This window comes from Hevea brasiliensis, chromosome 1 (assembly GCF_030052815.1).
Source record: "Hevea brasiliensis isolate MT/VB/25A 57/8 chromosome 1, ASM3005281v1, whole genome shotgun sequence".
NCBI classification, from domain to species: domain Eukaryota; kingdom Viridiplantae; phylum Streptophyta; class Magnoliopsida; order Malpighiales; family Euphorbiaceae; genus Hevea; species Hevea brasiliensis.
Genome location: NC_079493.1, coordinates 125483262 through 125506322, shown reverse-complemented (window position 1 = coordinate 125506322; position 23061 = coordinate 125483262). Strand labels below are relative to the sequence as shown.

Below are 23061 nucleotides of genomic sequence, written 5' to 3'. Positions count from 1 at the left end.
TGAAATGTTGAGAATTTTACCAAATAATCAACTCAAAACTAGGGACATTGTACTCCACTCCCAATTTTTTTTAAGAAATAAATTTTAACAAATTTCCTTTAAAATTAATAAGACCATTTTATTTTAAATTTAATATTAATTCATTTATTTCGCAAAATTGAATAAAATTAAAAATATGCTAAAAAAAGTATTATATCATTTAATTGACCATTTTAAAATATTAGGTTATGTGGAATGGATTTCTTTTCATGATTTCAAATGACTCAATTGCCTAGTTCAGAAATTTTCTTAAACACATGAATCCATCATGTGATGAAATGTTCCAATAATCATTCCATTCCAAAAATGGAGATGTAATCATTGTGATTTAATAGGTAACTGTTATTTGTCCATAATCTGTTTATATACAAGCAAGCAAGGCCACCTCAAGTCCATAAGCAGAGCCACGTTCGCAGCTCCAGAGAAATGGATCGAGAAGAGGAAGCTCACGGGCAAACTCTAATTTTAGACCTCATATGAACAGTAGCTCACGGGCATAGCCTAGTGGCCATGATACCCTTTACATAAATTAGGTGTCCACTGTTCAGATTTCGAATCCCCATATTATAACTAAAAACCAGAAGCTCAGTTGGCTAATCAATAAATATTTTAAATGCAGTTGGCTTTAGAATTATGTCATGTCTTTCATTTGTCACTATACATTAATCTCACCGCTCTTGATGACGTGAGGAGGGTGCATCTAAGCATCTGGCTTTACATATAAAGACAAGGGCACCAGAAGTCCATAAGCAGAGCCATATTCTCAGCAGGTTTGAGCTACAGAGAAATGGATCAACAAGAGGAAGCATGTCTAGATGCCTTGATATTTTCTGGCTCTCATGTATTTCCTCTGGTTCTTCACACAGCTATCGAGCTAAATCTTTTTGATATCATAGCAAAAGCAGGCCCTGGAGCTTATGTTTCTGCTTCTGAAATTGCCTCTCAGCTTCCCACAACAAATCCTGATGCCCCTTCTATGCTTGATCGTATCCTGCGTCTCTTCGCCGCTCACTCTCTCCTCTCCTACACCTCACGAACTCTCGAAGATGGCAGGATTGAAAAACTTTATGGCCTAACACCTGCCTGTAAATTCTTTATTGGGGCTGTAGAAGAAGGCAATATCGCTCCCATATCTGCTCTTGCCTACCACAGAGCCACTTTGGAGGTTTGGTATGGAAAACAACCCTTTGTTTCCTTTAATTTTTCTTTTGTTTATTTGACTCTAACTATGACTGAAACTCTGAGACTTCACATTCTTAGAGAATTTCATGGATAGACCTGAAGGTAATTTCAATTATTGCGTTGATTTTGGTGTTACAGGTTACATATGAAGGACCTAATTCTTGAAGGTGGAAATCTGTTCAAGAAAGTTCATGGGATGTCTATATTCGAGTACATGAACAAAGATCCAGAATTCAACACCATCTTCAACCAGGCAATGGCTGGTCTCTCTACAGTCATTATGAATGGAATTCTAGCAATTTACAAAGGATTCGAGGGACTCACTTCACTTGTTGATGTTGGTGGTGGCACTGGCAGGACTCTCAATATGATCATTTCCAAGTACCCTTCCATCAAAGGCATCAACTATGATCTCCCTCATGTGATCCAAACTGCACCACCTTATCCTGGTATACTGATAAAATTTATATGATCATTGAAGATTTTTTTTTTTTTGGTCATTTTTTCCCAATGAACTTTTATATACTGATTTATTTAGTTGGCTAATGAAGGGATTTTCTTAAGTGCAGGAATCCAGCATGTGGGAGGAAATATGCTCACAAGCATTCCACAAGCAGAAGCAATCATGATAAAGGTAACAAATTTATCGTGACTCTGCCTTTTTTTTTTTTCTTCTGTTCAGGTCACTTTCATTGGGCTTCATATTGCATTTGTTATTGGTTGTTGGTTGGTGGTGGGTGTGTCTGGTGGTGGTGGGTGGAGAAAGAAATTAATAACCAACAATTATATTAATATATATATTGATGTTTTGTATAGGATATATGCCACAACTGGAGTGATGAAAATGTGGTGAAAGTATTGAAGAACATTTATGAGGTGCTGCCAAATAATGGGAAACTTATAGTGATGAATGTATTATTACCAGAAGAACCAGAGACAAGCAAGGCTTCTCAATATGTTTCAAGACTTGACAATACCATGTTAACCCAACCTTCAGGCAAAGAAAGGACTGCAAGAGAATTTGAAGTCTTGACTAGAGCAGCTGGGTTCACAAACTTCAAAGTTGCTTGTGTTGCTCATGGTATTTGGTCTGTCATAGAATCCTACAAGTAATTTATTTAATTGTACTAGCTACTACGATCGATGTTATATGATACAAATAATAAAATTGATGAAAAGTCGTGGTCTTAGCCATTGGATTATAAAAATTGCAATCATGGTCTTTGCTATTGAATTATGTAAGCAAGATAACAGAGCTGTTGGCTAAGAAAAGTCAAAATATGACTTTTTATTGGCCTCAGGACTTGGTGCTGAAAGTCTAAAATTTTAAATTTATAATCACTTAATTGGAATATTAATCTAACTTTTAAATAAGATTATTACAAGTTAGCCTTTCAAAATGATTGTAACAACCTAAATTTTTTAAAATTATAATAAACAAATTAAAAATTAAAAATTAAAATTTTCCAGAATGAATCTGGACAACATGTAACTCCGCCTAAGTAGTTTGCGCTTAGCTGGTCCCAAGCCCGGATAAAGGAGGAGGGTTGCGGTAGGTGACAACCAGCGTAAAAATTTCGTCACACCCTATGATATGGATTCAAATGATATAAACGTTGGGGTGTCTTCTACTAACGACGCGCTACATCGGAGCCCGGGTGTAGTGATAAATATGCAAGGGTGTAGGGCGTTCACCGAAAGCGACGCGCCATGCCGGCGCCTGGGTGTGGTGTTAAGTGAGCAAGGGTTCCCACATCATGGACGGGTGTGGGTAAAGAAGTTATTCCATAGGACAGATAGTAGAACAAATAGTGGAACAGAACACAAGATAGACATAGAAAACAATAGAAGATATCATAGAAGGAGACCAATTAGGAAGGAGCAGGATAGGAGGAGGATCAGGGTTGGTACTTGAAATGTTGGATCACTTACAGGAAAATTAATGGAGCTTGTGGATACCTTGGAAAGGAGAAGGGTGAATATTGCTTGCATTCAGGAGACTAAATGGGTAGGAGAGAAAAGTAAGGAAGTGGGTAATTCAGGATACAAACTGTGGTTTACCGGAAATGAGAGAAACAAGAACATAGTGGGTATAATCATAGACAGAACATTGAAAGATGCAGTAGTAGCTGTGAAAAGAGTAGGAGATAGAATTATACTAGTAAAGCTAGTACTAGAAGGAGAAATAATAAATATAGTTAGTGCTTATGCCCCATAAATAGGACTAGACAGTGAGAGTAAACAAAGGTTTTGGGAAGATATGGATGATTTAATGCAAAGCATACCGAATGAAGATAATATTTTCATTGGTGGAGATTTGAATGGACATGTAGGAAGTGATAGGCAAGGCTATAAGAATGTTCATGGAGGTTTTGGTTTTGGCAGTCTAAATGAGGAGGGAAAAAACATCCTGGATTTTGCTATGGCATACGACCTAATACTAGCAAATACCTACTTTATAAAAAGAGAGTCACATTTAGTGACTTTCAAAAGTAGGCAACATAAAAGCCAAATCGACTTCCTCTTAACCAGGAAGACAAATAGAGCTCTATGCAAGGATTGCAAGGTCATTTCAGGAGAGGCTTTAACAAGTCAACATAGGTTGGTGGTCTTGCATGTCAAGTTTAGGAACAATTCAAATAAGGTCAGAAGAAATAGTGTAGCTCGAACAAAGTGGTGGGAGTTCAAAGGAGTAAAGCAAGTGAAGTTCAAAAATGAGCTTCTCGAGTCCGAAGTATGGAAGCTAGATATGGAGGCCAATGATATGTGGATACAAATGGCATCAAAGATTAGAGAAGTAGCTAGAAAAGTACTTGGAGAGTCTAAAGGACATGGACCACACTCAAAAGAGAGATGGTGGTGGAATGAGGAAGTACAAAAGGCAGTGAAGAGAAAAAGGGAATGGTATAAGAAATTACCTAAATGTGATAATAATGAGGCATATGAACAGTACAAGATAGCAAAGAAAGAGGCAAAAAAGGCAGTTAGTCAAGCAAGAGCACAGGCCTTTGAAAAGTTATATGAGAAACTTGGAACTAAAGAAGGGGAGAAAGATATTTATAGATTAGCAAGGAGCAGAGAAAGGAAGTGTCAAGATCTCAATCAAGTTAGGTGCATTAAGGATAAAGAAGGAAAAGTGTTGGTGAAAGATGAGGACATTAAAGAAAGATGGAGAAATTATTTTAATGATCTCTTTAATAATAGTCAAAATGGTAATAGCGTGAATATAGATTATAGAACAATAGAAAATAATGTAAATTATACTAGAAGGATTCGATCTTTAGAAGTAAAGGAAGCACTTAAGAGAATGAAAGTGGGTAAAGCCTGTGGACCTGATGAAATACCAATTGAAGTGTGGAATTATTTGGGAGATATGGGAGTGGCATAGTTAACTAAATTATTTAATAAGATTCTAAACTCAAAGAAAATGCTTGATGAATGGAGGAAGAGTATTTTAGTACCTATTTTTAAAAATAAGGAGACATCTGAGTTGCTCAAACTATAGGGGAATTAAACTCATGAGCCATACTATGAAGTTGTGGGAGAGAGTTGTGGAGCATCGACTACGTCATGATACTTCTATCTCTCTCAATCAATTTGGTTTTATGCCCGGTCGTTCAACTATAGAAGCGATCTTTCTCATTAGAAGCTTGATGGAGAAATATAGAGATGTGAAGAAAGATCTACACATGATTTTTATTGATTTGGAGAAGGCTTATGATAGTGTTCCAAGAGAGGTCTTATGGAATGTGTTAGAACAAAAGAGGGTATCTATTAGGTACATACAAGTATTGAAAGATATGTATGAAGGAGCAACTACTATTGTGCGCACAGTGGGAGGGGATACAAGAGATTTTCCGATCTCAATTGGATTACACCAAGGATCAGCCATAAGCCCTTACCTTTTTACATTAGTTTTAGATGAACTGACGAAACATATACAAGAGAGTATTCCTTAGTGCATGATATTTGCGGATGATATTGTTCCGATAGATGAGACACGAGAAGGAGTCAATAGGAAGCTAGAACTTTGGAGAAGTACTCTAGAGTCAAAGGGTTTTAAGTTAAGTAGAACGAAGACAGAATACATGCATTGCAAGTTCAGTGAAGGCCAAACTGGTGATAGGGAAGGAGTTAGTTTGAATGGAGTGGTACTGTTCCAAAGTAATCACTTTAAATATCTAGGCTCAGTCCTTCAAGTAGATGGGGGATGTGAGGAGGATGTTAGTCATAGGATTAAAGCCGGATGGTTGAAGTGGAGACGTGCCTCGAGAGTTTTATGTGATCGTAAGATTCCAAATAAATTAAAAGGAAAATTTTACAAATGCTGACCATACGACCGGCTATGTTATATGGTAGTGAGTGTTGGGCACTGAAAGAGTCGTATGCATCTAAGATAAGAGTTGCAGAGATGAGAATGTTAAGGTGGATGAGTGGCCATACTAGACTAGATAAAGTCCGTAATGAGAGTATTAGAGAAAAGGTAGGAGTGGTGCCAATTAAAGATAAGTTGAGAGAAGGGAGATTGAGGTGGTTTGGTCATGTGAAGCGTAGACATACGGAGGCTCCAGTTAGACAAGTAGAGCACATTAGGTTAGAGGATAGAAAGAAAAAAAGGGGTAGACCTAAATTGACTTGGAGGAGAGTAGTACAACATGACTTAGAAGCATTACACATTTCCGAGGATTTAACCCAAAATCGTTCAGAGTGGAAAAAGCGAATCCATATAGCCGACCCCAAATTTTTGGGATAAAGGCTTAGTTGAGTTGAGTTGAGTTAATCTGGACAACATGTCTGTTCAGGATTATTCCCAGAAATTAAAAAAAAAAAAAAAACAGCAGCCCCCTCTTAAAAACTCTCTCTCCCATCACTCTCCCTCCCGCTCCCTTTTTCTTCCGACCAGCGAGCCTCCAGCCACCATGGCCGACCGGCGAGAGGTTCCCCACCCTGGACATCGCCGGTGCACCACCAGCTGGCCGGCGAAGCACCAGAAGCCGCGGCAAGTGATGGAGGAGAGAGAAAAACGCGCGCACAGTTGGCTGAAACTTCCAGGTGCGATTATGGCTTCATTCGACGTCCGATCGAGGCGATTCAGGTGGCGTTGGAAAGCTTGTTCTGAGAGCTTTATTATGATAACCATTTTGCAACATTTGGAGCTTGTTCCGAGAGCTTTATTATGATAACCATTTTGCAACATTTGGTGGTCGGATGAGCGAGATATGGAGAAGAGAAATTTCGGATTTTTCAAGCTTTTTCGTCAGATCTAGGATGATCCGACCATTAGATCGACGATCCGAGATCATCTATGGACTCAGGAAGAGGAGAGGAACATTATGATATAATCAGATCTGGCAAATGTCATCGGCGACCCACGGCCGACCACCGTGCACAATGGCTCCAGCGAGCTTTGGCGATGATTCAACTTCCAGAGGCTTCCTCATAAATTTTTGAAATTTTTGAGACACAGATAAGCTTTGGGTAAGATTATTTTCATTATTTCTCAGTTTACAGTGCTTAATTGCAGTGTTTCTTAAACAGGAAAAATTAGAGAAAAATTCTAAGAAAAATATATGATGAAAGTAAAATTATTTAGAGATGTTTTATGGTATTTGTTGAATTTTTAAGTGATTGTGAAATTTTGAAAAATATATGTGGGTTTTAGTTAGATTTTTAGCATCTGAGCATATAAGATCATCTGGATTTATGGTATTTAAATTTTATATAATTGGTTGAAGCTTGAGGATGAAGGTTTAAATATGTGAATATTGAATTGGGTTGAATTAAGAATATGTTAGCTATTGGAAACTTATGGAATTGAGTAATATTCTTGAATAAAATATTCATGGGTGATTAGAAAATTACAATTCCTTTTGAGATAACTTTATAACTTTATTAAGAACCGCGGGCAAAATTTTAGAATTTTTAGAGCTTGTTTGAGTGGATTTTTACAAAATATCAATTATAGGGACTAAAGCGTAATTTTTCAAGTTTATGACTATTGTTTGATTTGGAGAGCCTAGGAGGGGTCATATAATGTTGATGAGATGTGATTGTGGAAATTGAGAATTTAGAAGTGTTATTTAAATCTTTTTGCAGGTTTGGTAGGTTTTAAGTATAAGGGAAACTCTGCTGAATTTTCGGCATAAATTAGGATTGCCTCTTTAAATTTATTTTTATTTGAATTAGCACTAATAAATTCACAATAAAATTATATAGGTGATCAGGGTCAACCATCTTCCTTCACCCAACCTCTACAGTCGTCTCTGATGTACTGCGAGTAAAACCCTAGGCACGTTTTATATTACATTCTTAATTGATGAAGTGCCATGGATGTTGTTTATGGTAATTTGGAGCAGTGTGCGTGCGTTGGCGTGCGTGTGGTGTGTGTTGTGTGGTATTGGATATGGATAGGACGGGTAGACGCGGCTTGAGAGATACTCGCTAAGACCCGGTCCTCTTATAGATAAGTCAGGGTAGGCACGGCTCGAGAGACACTCGCTGGCCCCCGCATTTGGTTCATTAAGCGAAAGTCCGGCTTGAGAGACACTCGCTGGCAGAGGTTGGATTAAGAGAGTTGTATAGGGGATCAGCTCCCGTATATGTACTGTTTGAATATTATTGGGTGTGTGTGTGCTCTAAATTACTTTTTTGCTATTATGATGTGACTTGTATGGATATGTATGATGGTGTTGTATTTCACTGTTAGGACGCATTAGTTTTAGATAGCTATAAAAATTGTACATAAAAACGCTCACTCCTGTTCTCCCTATTTTTTTCAGGCTACAGGAGAAGACATTTTTCAAAATAACCTGCTTCTTTTTTCGCAGGTTATTGATAATTACTTAATTATATTATTATTCCCTAAATTTGTTGATGTCCTAAAATATGTCCAAGAGGGGGGTGAATTGGACTTTAAAAACAATTTTCGGTTCTTGCTCAAAACCTCTGAAAATTGCAGCTAGGTTCAACTCAATTGACTAATGTGAAATATGAACAATACAGCTTTATTGACAAGTTGATTCAAAGTTAGGCTATATGCAATCAGTATACTGATCTAACAAATTATATCAGCATTCAGCAGAGATATCAGTAATCTGGATAAGTTTTTAACACAACAACTAGAGCAGTATACCAGATATACTAATTGACAGCAGATCAAACAATAAGCAGATTAAATCAGATATCAGCAAATTTAGCAGTAAACTAATTTTCTCAGTTTGCAGCAAGGTTAACAGCAAATGATATCAACTTTCATATCAGTAAAAGCATATCAATCATAGAGTTAAAATGCATAAATGTAAAGAGCAAGGGTTAAAAAAATGAACACTGAAATTTTTATAGTGGTTCGGCTTAACTAGCCTACATCCACTCTCTCAAAGATCCCACTTTGAGTCTTTACTTTACTATTCTTCTCTTTTAAAGGCAAGAGACAAAAAGCCTTTTACAAATCTTCTCACCAAAGCTTTTACAAGTAGCTTCACACTTCTACCAAGTGTTATCCCAAACACTTTTCACAATCAAGCTTCAATAGGTGCTTGAATGACCTCTCATAAATGATTATAATGTGTTTAGAACTCACTCTCACTCAATACAACAGAATCTATAAAGAAGAGGTGAGTAGATAAGCCAATGATGAGCAATAAAAACACTTTACGCACTTTGAATGAAAGCTTTTATGATTTTGAACAGTGGAGAGTCTTTCATTAAGTGCAAAATGGCCAAAGGTAGGTGTATTTATAGCTTTAGAACGTTTTTGACAGTTTGGAAACTCATTTGAATGTTACAGTTATGAATTTTAAGAAAATAGCTGTTATTTTGTCGTTTTCTGCGATGTTGTGCAGAGTTGAGACAGTTAGCATACTTGAGAAAATAGCAAACCAGTTAGCATACTAAAACAAGTAGCAAACCAGTTAGCATACTAGGAAAACTTTTCTGCATAACTTTCAAAGCTATAAAATTTTACACCAAATCATAGTCAAATACTTTTTAGGCCAATAATGATATTTAAAAGAAAAATCTTTTGAGGAATTGAAAATAAGCATCATTGACTTTTACTCCTCAATTCTTTTCACAAGCAATCCTAAAAAATAAAACTATCTCTTATACTATATGTACCTTCAAATCTGATTTTCAATGCAACCTTTGGAAGGTAAACTTTTCTTCTTTTGTCTCCTTTGATTCGTCCTGTGTTATCCTTAGAATGTCATCCTTTCTTCAGAAGCACGAATCCATCATGAAATCCTTGTGTCTTTTTCTTTGAGATGCACAACACTTAAAACAATGTTAGTTTGATTCTAGTTGAGTTTTGGTATCATCAAAATCTATGCTCCTTTGAGCTTGTGGGGTCAACAATCTCCCCCTTTTTGATGATGACAAAACTCAATTGAATCACCATGTAAATATTAATAAGTGTGAGTATGTGTATGAAAGTATATGTAAGAATAACTCCCCCTATGTATGTGCTTATATCAACAATTAATCACAAATAGCTCCCCCTTAATAATTTCAATGAAATATTCATAAGCATTTTCTTAAGGAGTCAAGTGTGACTGAAAATACTAACTAAATATGCACAATATGCACACTAATCACTAACTAAATATGCACAATATGCACACTAATCACAGATTATATATCATTCACAAGTTATATCAATAATATGCACACCATAAAGTTATATCAACAATATACTATTCACAAACTATATCAACCACAAGTTATACCGTCAAGAATACTCATAAAGAATACTCACCATAAAGTTGTATCAACAATATACTATTCACAAACTATATCAACCACAAGTTATACCATCAAGAATACTCATCCATTACTTTTCTCCCCCTTTTTGTCAGCATCAAAAGATCATGGGAGAAATCATGCACATCTGTAGAAATCAAAATTCAGTTTAAGTGCAGTGAATAAACAGTCAAAACAGTAACTGATATAACAAACTAATTAAAGTTCAGAAAAACTAAAAGTAGCAAACTAAGTAGCAAATTAAGAGACAGACTGTTAGACAAAATTCAATCATTAAACATGCAGAATGTTTGTTTATCCTTTTAGCCTAGAGCTTCGTCTGATTGGTTTTGGAGCAGCCATCTTCAACTTTTTTGGCTTGACAGGTTTATCACTCAAGGTTTGAAGAATTTCAGCAGCCATTTCAGTTCCTGGTGTCAAAGGAATAATAGGGCTACCGCTAACTCGATTGCAGCAGAGTACTGCATTCTGTCAACTTTTTGCCAGTTTTAGCCTTTTTGCCAGATGGTTTACCAGTTGCCTCTTTTTGCTTGCTTCTTTGTTCCTTTTGAGCTGTTTTTGCCTTGTCTTTTGCAGGAGCAACAGGAGCAGGGGTCTGTGGTTCTACCTCAGATTCTGAGTCACTCATATCCGTCCCACTTCCTTCTTTGCTGCCTCCATTACCATTTCCATCATCAGAATCATCTTTATCTTTTTCAGTTTCCTCTTCTTCCTTTTCTTCCTCTTTCTCTTCTTCTTCCTCTGTTTCTTCTTCTTCCTCTTCTGTTTCTTCTTCTTCCTCTTCTGTTTCTTGTTCTTCCTCTTCTGTTTATTGTTCTTCCTCTTCTGTTTATTGTTCTTCCTCTTCTCCTTTCTCTTCCTCTTTTTCTTTTTCTTTCTCTGTTTGAGGGACAAAACTAGTAGCAGCCTTACTGGTTTCTCCAGCTTCAGTACTTGAAATACCCAGATGAACTTTGATTTTAAATAATTCTTCCACAATTTTATACATTAACATCAAAGTGCAATCAACTTTAGAATCAAGAGCATTCATAAGAACAGTTTGAAAACCTCTAAATTTCTGTAGCTCTCCAAGTTCAATTTCAACAAATTCCCTCAAGTTGTTTACTTCTTCCAGAATTCCTTCAACATTTACAGTACCGCTTGCACTATCCTTGGAACTAGCACCTTGTTCAAATCTAAGTTTTCTACCATCATCATCTTTTTGCAGACTTGTAATTGGGATCATATTTGTCCTAAGTTTCTCGGTTTCCAGAGGGATCCCAAAGTCTCTAAACAGACCATTAAGAAGATGGGCATAGGGTAGCTTGTAAGGTGGTTTCCATTTCATGATTTGCTTTAGCATAAAGTAGGCAAGATTAAATTCAATTTGATTCACAATATGCCAAATTATGCAGAGATCAAGGGTACTTAAATAGTTTGGACTGCCAGTTCTAGGATTCAACACATAGATGATAAAACTATGAAGAATTTTAATGTGTTGGTGAGCATGGGTAATGCTAGTCTTATCCTTTACTTCCCCTTTAAACACTTCAGCCTCAAAATCTCTTTTATTGAATCCACCAACAGCAAAAACATCTTTGTGAGAACAAATTTTATTCCCACTGTTTGGGATTCCTAGGGCTTTGGCTAATCTAGCAACCGTCACTTCATAGACTTTCTCTTTCATTTTCACTTTAAAAGATTCATCTCTGTCAGAATCATCGACCCTTAAATTCTTATAGAATTCTTGAACTAAGTCCACATATACTCCTTCAGTGTCAGAGTACAATTTGTCCCATTTTTAATATTCAAACAAGGATTGTAAAGGAACAGAAACTTCAGTAAAAGCAGGCCAGTGGATATACCTGGGTTCATGAATGGCCCTTTCCATATGTATAACTGGAGCTTTTGAAGTCTTTTTCTTTTTGGTTCCTTTTTCTTGGACAGGCTCACTTGTTCTTTTCTTGGGCGTTTCTTTTGATTTTCCAATAACTAGAGGAGCGTCTTTTTGTGGAGGAGATGCAGGAACACTTGCATCAGTGGAGTCCAAAGATGATGAATATGTGGTTATTTTTGCTTTGCCTTTTCCTTTTTCCCGCGCTATGACCAACCCAGAAGAAAATTAGGCCGTAAGGACAGTGAAAACTGGGTTCACAAATTTAATGATGTGAGCAGTTAATATATATAATTATTCGAAGCACATCAATATATTTCTAGCACAACTTAGCACAATGTCATAAAAATAGAACAGACAGTAAGAGATACTCAGGTTCTTAAGAATCAATGGCAACCGATTCATGATTTTGTTATATACCACATTTTTACGTAATGCTAATATTCAAAAAAAAAAAAAATCAAATAGCACATTGTGAAAGCAAAACAAACAGAACAAGCACAAACAAAATGTAAAACACGATTCCATTAAAGTTTTAGATTTAATACCTGAGATTTGCAGAGACAGAGAGTGCGAATCGATACCAAGCGCGTCAAAAAAAAATCCAACAAGAAATGGTTTCTTTCGGCAGATTTAGACAAATAATGGAAATGAAAAATTTTGGGGATTTTCTAACTTGAAACAATCGATTTGATTCACAGCCAATGGGTTTCGGAAATATTTAAGAACGATGAAGGGAGACGACGGTTTGAAAGGTTGCGAACGAAATGGGTTTGCAAGTGGAGAGAAAATGCACTCATTCGGGTTTTTTGGAAGACGATGCGACAAAGAGAGAAGGGATTTTGAATTTTAAAACTGAAAAGACATAAATGGAGACATTTGCAGAGAATGGGTACCGTGTATCAGTGGAGAAGCAGTGAGAAGATTGATGGTTCAGAAAAAAAAATTTTGAGTCCTGCGCTAGTTTATATGTTAAAAGTCCATTTTGCCCTTAAATCACATAAAGATGCAATGCTCTAAATAGAGGGGTATTTAAGTAATATGGGCTTTAAACATGCAGAATAGGCGCTCGAAAATAAGAATAATTTTACAGTTTTAGTACAATCAAACCTGACTTCTAGTTTGCCAACGAAAAGTTAAGAGCAGTGGTAAAGCATTTAGCGATCACGAAAATTAGCAAACAGATTAGTATGCCACTGTGATCAAATTCTGCAGAATACTGTTCATATCTGATAAGACCCATAATTTTTCAAATTGCACCAAAAATATCAGAATGCATTTTTAACACTACAAACCAACATATATCACTTCATTTTCATATAGAAACATGAGAATGCATCAAAACTTAATCAAGAGCATCAATCATACCAAGTTCTCTTCTTATTTTACAGAAAATTTCCTCATTAAGTGGCTTTGTAAAAATATCAGCAAGCTGTTTTTCAGAAGGGACAAATTCAATTTGAATATCACCATTTTGAACATGATCCCTAATAAAATGATGTCTAATTTCAATATGCTTGCTTCTAGAGTGTTGAATAGGATTTTTTGATAGGTTTATAGCACTAGTATTGTCACATCTTATGGGAATGTGATCAAATTTAATTTCAAAATCTTCAAGCTATTGTTTCATCCACAAAATCTGTGCAACACAACTTCCAGCTGCAATATATTCAGCTTCTGCAGTAGAAAGTGCAACAGAGGTTTGCTTTTTACTGTGCCATGAAACTAATGCATGACCTAGAAATTGACAAGTTTCAGAAGTGCTTTTTCTGTCCAGTCTACTACCAGCAAAATCTGAATCACTATAACCAATAAGATCAAATGATTCACATTTTGGATACCACAAGCCAATGTTGTGAGTGCCAATGAGGTACTTAAAAATTCTATTAACTGCTACAAGATGAGATTCTTTTGGACATTATTGAAATCTTGCACATAAACATACACTAAAATGAATGTCTGGTCTAGATGCTGTCAAGTAGAGTAAAGAACCAATCATACCTCTATAAAGTTTGTTATCTACCTCTTTACCTTTTTCATCTTTCTCCAATTTAATTGTTGAGCTCATGGGAGTTCCGATACTTTTCATATCTTCCATTTTGAACTTCTTTAGCATATCCTTTATATACTTGGACTGATTTATAAAAATTCCATCTCTCATTTGTTTAATTTGCAGTCCAAGGAAGAAAGTAAGTTCACCCAACATACTCATTTCAAATTCACTTTTCATCGTATTTGAAAATTTTCTACAAAGAGAATGGTTAGTAGCACCAAATATAATATCATCAACATAGATTTGCACAATAAGCATGTCTTTTCCTAGTTTCTTAATGAAAAGAGTAGTATCCACTTTTCCTCTTTTAAAATCATTTTGAAGCAAAAATTTACTAAGTCTCTCATACCATGCTCTAGGAGCTTGCTTTAAACCATAGAGAGCTTTAGTAAGCTTGTAAACATGATTTGGAAAGTGAGGGTCTTCAAAACTAGGAGGTTGAGCTACATAAACTTCTTCATCAATATATCCATTTAAGAATGCACTTTTAACATCCATTTGATAAAGCATGAAATTCTTAAAACATGCAAATGCACACAACATTCTAATAGCTTCAATTCTAGCAACCGGAGCAAAGGTTTCATCAAAATCAATACCTTCCTCTTGGTTGTATCCTTGAGCTACTAGTCTAGCTTTATTTTTAACTACATTTCCTTTTTCATCCATCTTATTCCTAAATACCCATTTAGTTCCAATAACAGAGTGCTTTTTAGGTTTAGGAACAAGTGTCCACACTTTGTTTCTTTCAAATTGATTTAATTCCTCTTGCATAGCAAAAAGCCAATTTTCATCATTTTGAGCATCATCATATGTTTTGGGTTCAAATTGAGAAACAAAAGCAACATTACCAAAATATCTTCTAAGTTGAGCTCTTGTCATCATTCTTTGTGATGGACTATCAAGAATGTCTTCTTTGGAATGATTTCTATGGTACCTCCATTCTTGTGGAATAGCTTGATGTTGAGGTTCCTCAATTTGTAGTTCATCCACATTTGGTTGGGAGTCATCTTGAATTTCAACATTTGTGGAGCAAGGTAGTTCTTCTTCTTTGTCATTTTGATCATCCTCCACTGGTTCTTTTGATTCAAGCTCATCATTATTCGAATTCTTTGAGTTTATAATCTGCTCAATTTCATCATCACAAGAATCTTTCCTTTGCAAGGAAGTGTTAGCATCATCAAAAAGTATATGCATTGATTCTTCCATGGTCAATGTTTTTCTATTGAAAATCCTATATGCTTTGCTATTTGTTGAATAGCCTAGAAATATTCCTTCACAAGATTTAGCATCAAATTTCTTGAGATTGTTGTCCTTGTTATTCAAAATGTAACATTTGCAACCAAAGATATGAAAATATGCACTATTGGGTTTTTTTTCCTTTCCATAGTTCATAAGGAGTTTTCTTTAAAATAGCTCTAATGGAAACTCTTTTCAAAATGTAGCATGCTGTATTTACAGCTTCTGCCCATAAATATTTTGGTAAACTGTTTTCATTCAGCATTGTTCTTGTCATTTCTTGCAAAGATCTGTTTTTCCTTTCAACAACTCCATTTTGTTGTGGAGTTCTAGGAGCTGAAAATGTATGATAAATACCATTTTGAGAGCATAAATTTTCAAACAAACTATTTTCAAATTCTTTTCCATGATCACTCCTCAAAGATGTAATGCAATATCCTTTTTCATTTTGAGTTCTTTTGCAAAAAGCTTCAAATATATCAAAGGTTTCATCTTTATGAGCAAGAAAGAAAGTCCATGTGAAACTTGAAAAATCATCAACAATTACAAATGTATATGCCTTGCCTCCTAGACTTCTAGGTGTGATGGGGCCAAAAAGATCAAGATGTAATAATTCCAATGGTCTAGACGTAGTTACAACATTTTTAATTTAAAAGATGATTTTGTATGCTTACCAAGTGCACAAGCTTTGCATTGAAATTCTTTTTCAAATCTTAGCTTTGGAAGTCCTCTAACAAGGTTTCTTCTAGAGAGTTTAGCAAGTGTACTCATGCTAGCATGTCCTAATTTTCTATGCCATAACCATGCGCCATCATCTGAAGTCATAAAGCATGTTTCATAATTTTCTTCAAGACTTTTTAAATCAAGTAGGTAAATGTTATCTATTCTAGCACCAGCAAACATAACATTATTTCCATGAATCTCATAATGTGTAGAAGTAAAAATGACTTTAAAACCATTATCACATAGTTGACTAACACTTAAAAGATTATACTTTAATCCTTGTACTAATGCAACATTCTCAATGCAATGATTTTTACCAATAGTTCCACGTCCAATAATTTTAGCTTTACTTTTATCACCAAATTTGACATAGCCTTCTTCTTTCAAAGTAAGAGAGGAAAACTTGCCTTTATTTCCTGTCATGTGCCTAGAGCAGCCACTATCAATGTACTAATGTTCTGTTTCCAGCATACTCCTTAGGCAGACCTGACATCAGTTAATTGTTCTTAGGTACCCAAGCAACTTTGGGTCCTTGTGTGTTAGTAATATTAGGTAGGATTCCTTTAGGCACCCATACTTTCTTTGCCTTAAAGGTTCCTTTCCTAATAGGACAAGCATTAATCATATGACCTCTATGATTACAATAAAAGCATGTAATACTTGGTTGAGAAAAGGATGTAGCTTTAACAAAAAATTGTTTGTATTTTTCATACTTCATAAATCCATCATAACCAATTCCAGATTTTTCATTTGTGGATCTTTGATTCCCAAGAAGTATATCAAGTGTTTCTTTTCCTTTTGTAAATTTAGTTAAATCTCTTGTCAAAGACTCAACTTTTGCTTCAAGAATTCTGTTTTTCTCAAGAAGTTATTCACACACTTCTTTTGATCTTTGAAGCTCATCATTAACTTCCTTAAATAATTTCATTTGTGATTTGTAAAATTCATTTTCCTTTGAAGCCATACTCAAGGATATATTTTCTGATCTTAAAGCACAATTTTCATGAACTAAAATTTTGCATTTCTTTTTAAAGGTTCTATATTTATCATATGTCTTCACAAATGCAAGTTCTAATTCATCAACATTAGAAAGTTCAAGATTTACCTCATTTTCACTATCTTCGATGTGTGAGCTTTCACTTTTTTCTTCAATTGCCATCATACAAGTGTTTGCAGCTTCTTTGTCACTTGTTTCATCATTTGATGAAGAGTCACTATCACTCCATGTTGCTGCCATTGCCTTTTTGCTTTTATCCTTTCTAAACTTGTTTTTCTTCTTCAATGTAGGACACTTTGGCTTAATGTGGCCTGGTTTGTTACACTCATAACAAACTATTTCACTTGAATGATTTGGAGTCTTTGGAGCATATTTCTTTGTGAACTTCTTGTATTTGCTTCCACCTTTTCTAAATGCTCTTTTGAATCTTTTGACTATCATTGCCATATCTTCATCATCATCACTTGAAGCACTTGAATCATCACTTGAACTAACTTTAAGAACAACATTTTTCTTTTTCTCATCTACCTTTTCGGATATGAAGGCTATACCTTTCTTTTTCTTTTGATCACCTTCTTTCTCATCTTTCTTATAGATCATCTCATGTGCAATAAGAGAACCAATTAGCTCATCATAGGTGTATTTTCTGAAATCCTTGGTGTCTTGAATAACAGTAGTCTTTGCTTCCCATGACTTTGGAAGAGACCTCAGAATTTTCTTTACAAGTTTTTGTTCCTCAAATCTCTTTCCAAGAGCTTTAAGTAGATTGACAAGATCTGTAAATCTGGTACTCATCTCAGCAATAATTTCACCAGGTTTCATCTCAAATAACTCATAATCACGGATGAGGAGGTTTGCCTTTGACTCTTTCACCACATCAGTTCCTTCATATGTGACTTCTAGTTTGTCCCATATTTCTTTTGCTGTTTGACATCCTGAAATATGATTATACTCATTAATATCAAGAGCACAATGAAGAATGTTAATAGCCTTGGCATTTGTAGAAATTTTCTTCCAATCATTATCATTAAATTCAATTTCAACTTTAGGAATTTGTACAATTCCTTCACTGGTTTTATAAGGAATATAATGACCATCTTTAATTATCCTCCAAGCATCAATGTCAACAGATTGTATAAAGTTTCTCATTCTAGTTTTCCAAAAAGAATAATTTGTGCCATTAAAAAGTGGTGGTCTAGTGATGGAATAACCTTCAGCTAAGGGGGCAGGTATACCAGCTGAGTTTCTAGATGAACTAGCCATGTGTATGGATCACTCTAAGGGGTTTAATCCTCAAGCAAGAGAGACAAGCTCTGATACCAAATTGATGTCCCAAAATATGTCCAAGAGGGGGGTGAATTGGACTTTAAAAACAATTTTCGGTTCTTGCTCAAAACCTTTGAAAATTGCAGCTAGGTTCAACTCAATTGACTAATGTGAAATATGAACAATACAGCTCTATTGACAAGTTGATTCAAAGTTAGGTTATATGTAATCAGTATACTGATCTAACAAATTATATCAGCATTCAGCAGAGATATCAGTAATCTGGATAAGTTTTTAACACAAAGAACCAGAGCGATATACGGATATACTAGCCGATGCAGATCAAACAACAAGCAGATTAAATCAAATATCAGCAGATTTAGCAGTAAACTAATTTTCTCAGTTTGCAGCAAGGTTAACAGCAAATGGTATCAACTTTCATATCAGTAAAAGCATATCAATCATAGAGTTAAAATGCATAAATGTAAAGAGCAAGGGTTGAGAAAATGAACACTGAAATTTTTATAGTGGTTCGGCTCAACTAGCCTACATCCACTCTCTTAAAGATCCCACTCTGAGTCTTCACTTCACTATTCTTCTCTTTTAAAGGCAAGAGACAAAAAGCCTTTTAAAAATCTTCTCACCAAAGCTTTTATAAGTAGCTTCACACTTCTACCAAGTGTTATCCCAAACACTTTTCACAATCAAGCTTCAATAGGTGCTTGAATGACCTCTCATAAATGATTATAATGTGTTTAGAACTCACTCTCACTCAATACAACAGAATCTATAAAGAAGAGATGAGTAGATAAGCCAATGATGAGCAATAAAAACACTTTGAGAACTTTGAATGAAAGCTTTTATGATTTTGAACAGTGGAGAGTCTTTCATTAAGTGCAAAATGGCCAAAGGTAGGTGTATTTATAGCTTTGGAACGTTTTTGACCGTTTGGAAACTCATTTGAACGTTACAGTTACGAATTTCAAGAAAATAGCCGTTATTTTATTGTTTTCTGCGATGTTGTGCAGAGTTGAGACAGTTAGCATACTTGAGAAAATAACAAACCAGTTAGCATACTAAAACAAGTAGCAAACCAGTTAGCATACCAGGAAAACTTTTCTGCATAACTTTCAAAGCTATAAAACTTTACACCAAATCATAGTCAAATACTTTTTAGGCCAATAATGATATTTAAAAGAAAAATCTTTTGAGGAATTGAAAATAAGCATTATTGACTTTTACTCCTCAATTCTTTTCACAAGCAATCCTAAAAAATAAAACTATCTCTTATACTATATGTACCTTCAAATCTGATTTTCAATGCAGCCTTGGAAGGTAACCTTTTCTTCTTTTGTCTCCTTTGATTCGTCCTGTGTTATCCTTAGAATGTCATCCTTTCTTTAGAAGCACGAATCCATCATGAAATCCTTGTGTCTTTTTCTTTGAGATGCACAACTGTAACACCCCCGTTTGCATAGCCTGGTATATTTCACTGTTCCGGTGACCGATGTCGGTCCGGACAATTATTGGGATTAGAACCACACTTAAGTCAATTAGAGAAGCCATAAAAACAAATAATTAGTAATGTTTAATTAGTTAACTATAAATAAGAAAAACAGAACATAAGAGGTTAAACGAGCCGAGAGTCACAGCGATGAGTGACCTCCTGAACAGCTGAAGTCATTTTAAACCCAAATTTCAACCGTAAAGTGACTGCGGTCCTTAGGACCATTATGGACACGATGGAAAAGAAAATCACGAAAAGAACTGTTAAGTCAGTCAAATAATTAGGTCGAGGCAGAAAGAAATATGGAATTATTTGCAAACCGGGATGAACCGGCGAGGGGCAATTTGGTCAATTGACCCCGAGAGCTGACTCCTGACCTAACTGTCAAATAAAAACGGAGAAAAGAAAATTTCGGAATCAAGAATTAAATTAAAGAACTAATAGAAAAAAATAAATAAAAAAAAAGAAAAGAAAGAAGTTAGAAAAGTCAAAGATGATGTCATAAAAGACTTAATTAAATATTTATTAAATTAGATTTTTTTTTATGGTCTTCCCTAAGCCTAAATAAATAAAGGAAACAAAAGAAAAAAAAATTAGAAAAATCCTTCTTCTTCTCTCTTGTTTGCCGCCTCCCCTCTTCCATAAATCCTCCATGAAAGCTTTTCATTTAAGCTTACCTTTAAGCTTAATTTTTCATTACCCAACCTTAATAACTCTCATAAGAACTTCATTAAAGCTTGTAGTTGCAACTTGAGAAGAGAATTTCAAGAAGAAAGAGGAGCTAAAGATAGGGTTTTGAGGATTTAAGAGAGGTGAGCATGTTAATTTGTTACTTTCCATTTTTAATGCATCATTAGTTGTTGAATTAGCTTGTAATGTGTTAAAATGAAATAAAAATATGGGGAAGGACAAACTGAAATTTCGGCCAGCCATGGATGTAGGAAAGTTTGATGTATTTTGAATGAATTAAAGGTGTTAGTAAGTTTGTATGAGTATGGTAATAGGATAGAGATGCATAAATGTAGTTAAATATAATAATTTAGTAAGTTAGGGTTTTGGGACTTAGGGTTTGTGAACCAAATTTTTAAGAAATGCATAAATGATATCTTTGACCACTTGTGAACTGAAAAATGGTCAATAATGACCAAAGGAAATGTGTGGGAATTGTTGAAATGAAAACCAAATTCGTAGGTCAAATGGTCATGCTGCTGGCAGCATGACCAAACCCACTTTGAAGGACCAAAACTCAAATTGTACAAGTCCAATTGATATGCCACCAATTGGAGATGAAAATAGACATAAAAGAGCACAATTTTCATTAAGGAACCATGCCCAAAAACTGACCAAAACTGGGTGAACAAATTGACCAAAGTGAAATGAGAGCAGGCTGCCACTGCACCAAACTGACCAAATAAACAGTAACTGTTCATTTGGTCATAACTCGAGCTAGGAAGGTCAAATTGACCTGAAATTTTACCAGCAATTAGATAAGACATAGATCTAAAACTGTCATGAAGAACACCACCCCAAATTATGCCATTAACCCATTCAAATTATTGAGCAAAGTTGAGTTACCAAACCTGCAACTCTGCAGAATTTCCATTGAGCAGTAATGTTTGAAGGGTTATAACTCTCTCTACAAAACTCCGATTTAGGCGATTCTTGAACCGATGGAAACCTAAGACATAGTAGAACATTTCATATGAAGAAAGTTAGACCAAATTATGAACTTAACTTAATCAAATTACTGACCAAAGTTGGATCAAAATCTGCCAGAACCCAAAATCTCAGCATGAACAGTGCACGTGAACAGTAATTTTATTTTGGCCATAACTTGAGCTACAAAACTCCAATTGAGGTGATCCAAAAATGAGAATACACTTAAGACAATAAGGAACATTTTCTATGAAGGAAGTTTTGTCAAATTCCAACAGTAGATCGACCAATGGAACAGTGCAACTTCGGAGCACCAAAACCGAAAATTTGCAATTTTGCCAAAATGACCTAAGCTTTGAGAAAATGACCAAAACCAACAAGTTTAATGACCAAAATGTGGTATGTGGGTGAAGTTGGAGTTCCCATACCTATTAAGTCTTAGAAAGTCAACTATTTGACTTGAATAGTGCAGTGAATAGTAACCCGAAACACAAAATTTAAAGAACGTCGAATTTAGCACGTTAGAGCTAGGTAATTATGAAGCTAAATTTATTTTGGATTTGTGTTAAGTTCTAGTACTGAAATATTATAAAATTGTGTGCTTCAGTTGAAAAGAATATCGGGAAGGAACCCGAGGAACCGAGTCGAGGCTAAGGGATGACTCGTTTGAGGTTTGTGCACAACATCACCATGTTTTAAAGTTCATTGATAAAGTGAATGAAATATGTATTTTACATTTGCTTCGAATTGTTGAAAATTTATTTGTGACATTATTTATGATGTTTTGACTTAAATTATTGAAAGTTATTGTGTATATTTGAAATGACAATATTTAGCAAATTGTTAAGATAAGTTTTGAAACCACAGTGTCATGACCATATATTTGAACACCTCACTAGCACGACTAGTGGGGGTAATTAGTTTCGAATTTTGATTCCTTCTCTGGAGAAGTGTTGAGGTGTGCCAGTAGAAGAGGATGTGAATGGATATCCATATATTTGAGCTAGCTAGCCTTGTGATGTGATTTCTCTTTAGCCTCTGGCTATTGAGATTCTATTTGTTTCGAATGGCATGATCTAACTGTGGGTTTTATGAAATGTGTTTTGATACTTTGAAATGAACTTGGTTCGTATTAAAATCTCATGATTTATGTTTTGTGTTTAATGCACATGTTTAGCCAAAATTTTGAATAAATGTGATTTAAGTTTTGCATAAAGATTATTTTAGTATGTTGTGCACCACTGAGTCCTAGTACTCAGCGATAGCTTCTATTGCTGTCGCAGATACAGAGACTAGAGGAGCAGCAAACTGAGCTGCTGAGGATTGAGGATCGTTCTGCTTTGAAGCTATCGAGTATAATTTATACCTTGATCGTAAATATTTATTTTGATGTATGTAATGCACAGAAATGTATAGACATGTGAAGATGGGTTTTGAGCAGCTTGTACAAAATCTGTATAAAATTTGTAATAAACTTTAGTTTGGATTTTCTTAATGTAAATTTTTGTGTGATGTATACATAAATTGTTTATCTTTAAAGAAATATCAATGTATGAAATTGATTGACTGTACCTTGAGGACTATTGAATTTTGAACTTGAGAAATTTATTGAAATGATTGTAAAATTGATTGAGTTTAATTGTGAAACCGAAGTAGTGGTTGAGAAAAACTTTTAGAAGTGCTTTTTACAGGTATTTGAAGAACGGTTTTATCAAAATACAGAGGAAACTCTGTCAAAATTTTTATAGAATTTGCGGAAAACTAAACTGGAC

General features: G+C 35.0%; 1 protein-coding gene across 1 annotated transcript; it reads left to right on the top strand.

Annotated features, from left to right (window-relative positions):
- Positions 1–780: 780 nt before the first annotated feature.
- On the top strand, positions 781–2435 carry LOC131182367 (caffeic acid 3-O-methyltransferase-like). The gene is made up of 4 exons (XM_058151759.1): positions 781–1209; positions 1360–1670; positions 1791–1855; positions 2038–2435. Exons 1-4 carry the CDS (start codon positions 827–829, stop codon positions 2332–2334), a joined length of 1056 nt encoding a protein of 351 aa, XP_058007742.1. The 5' UTR covers positions 781–826; the 3' UTR covers positions 2335–2435.
- The last annotated feature ends 20626 nt before the right edge of the window (positions 2436–23061 follow it).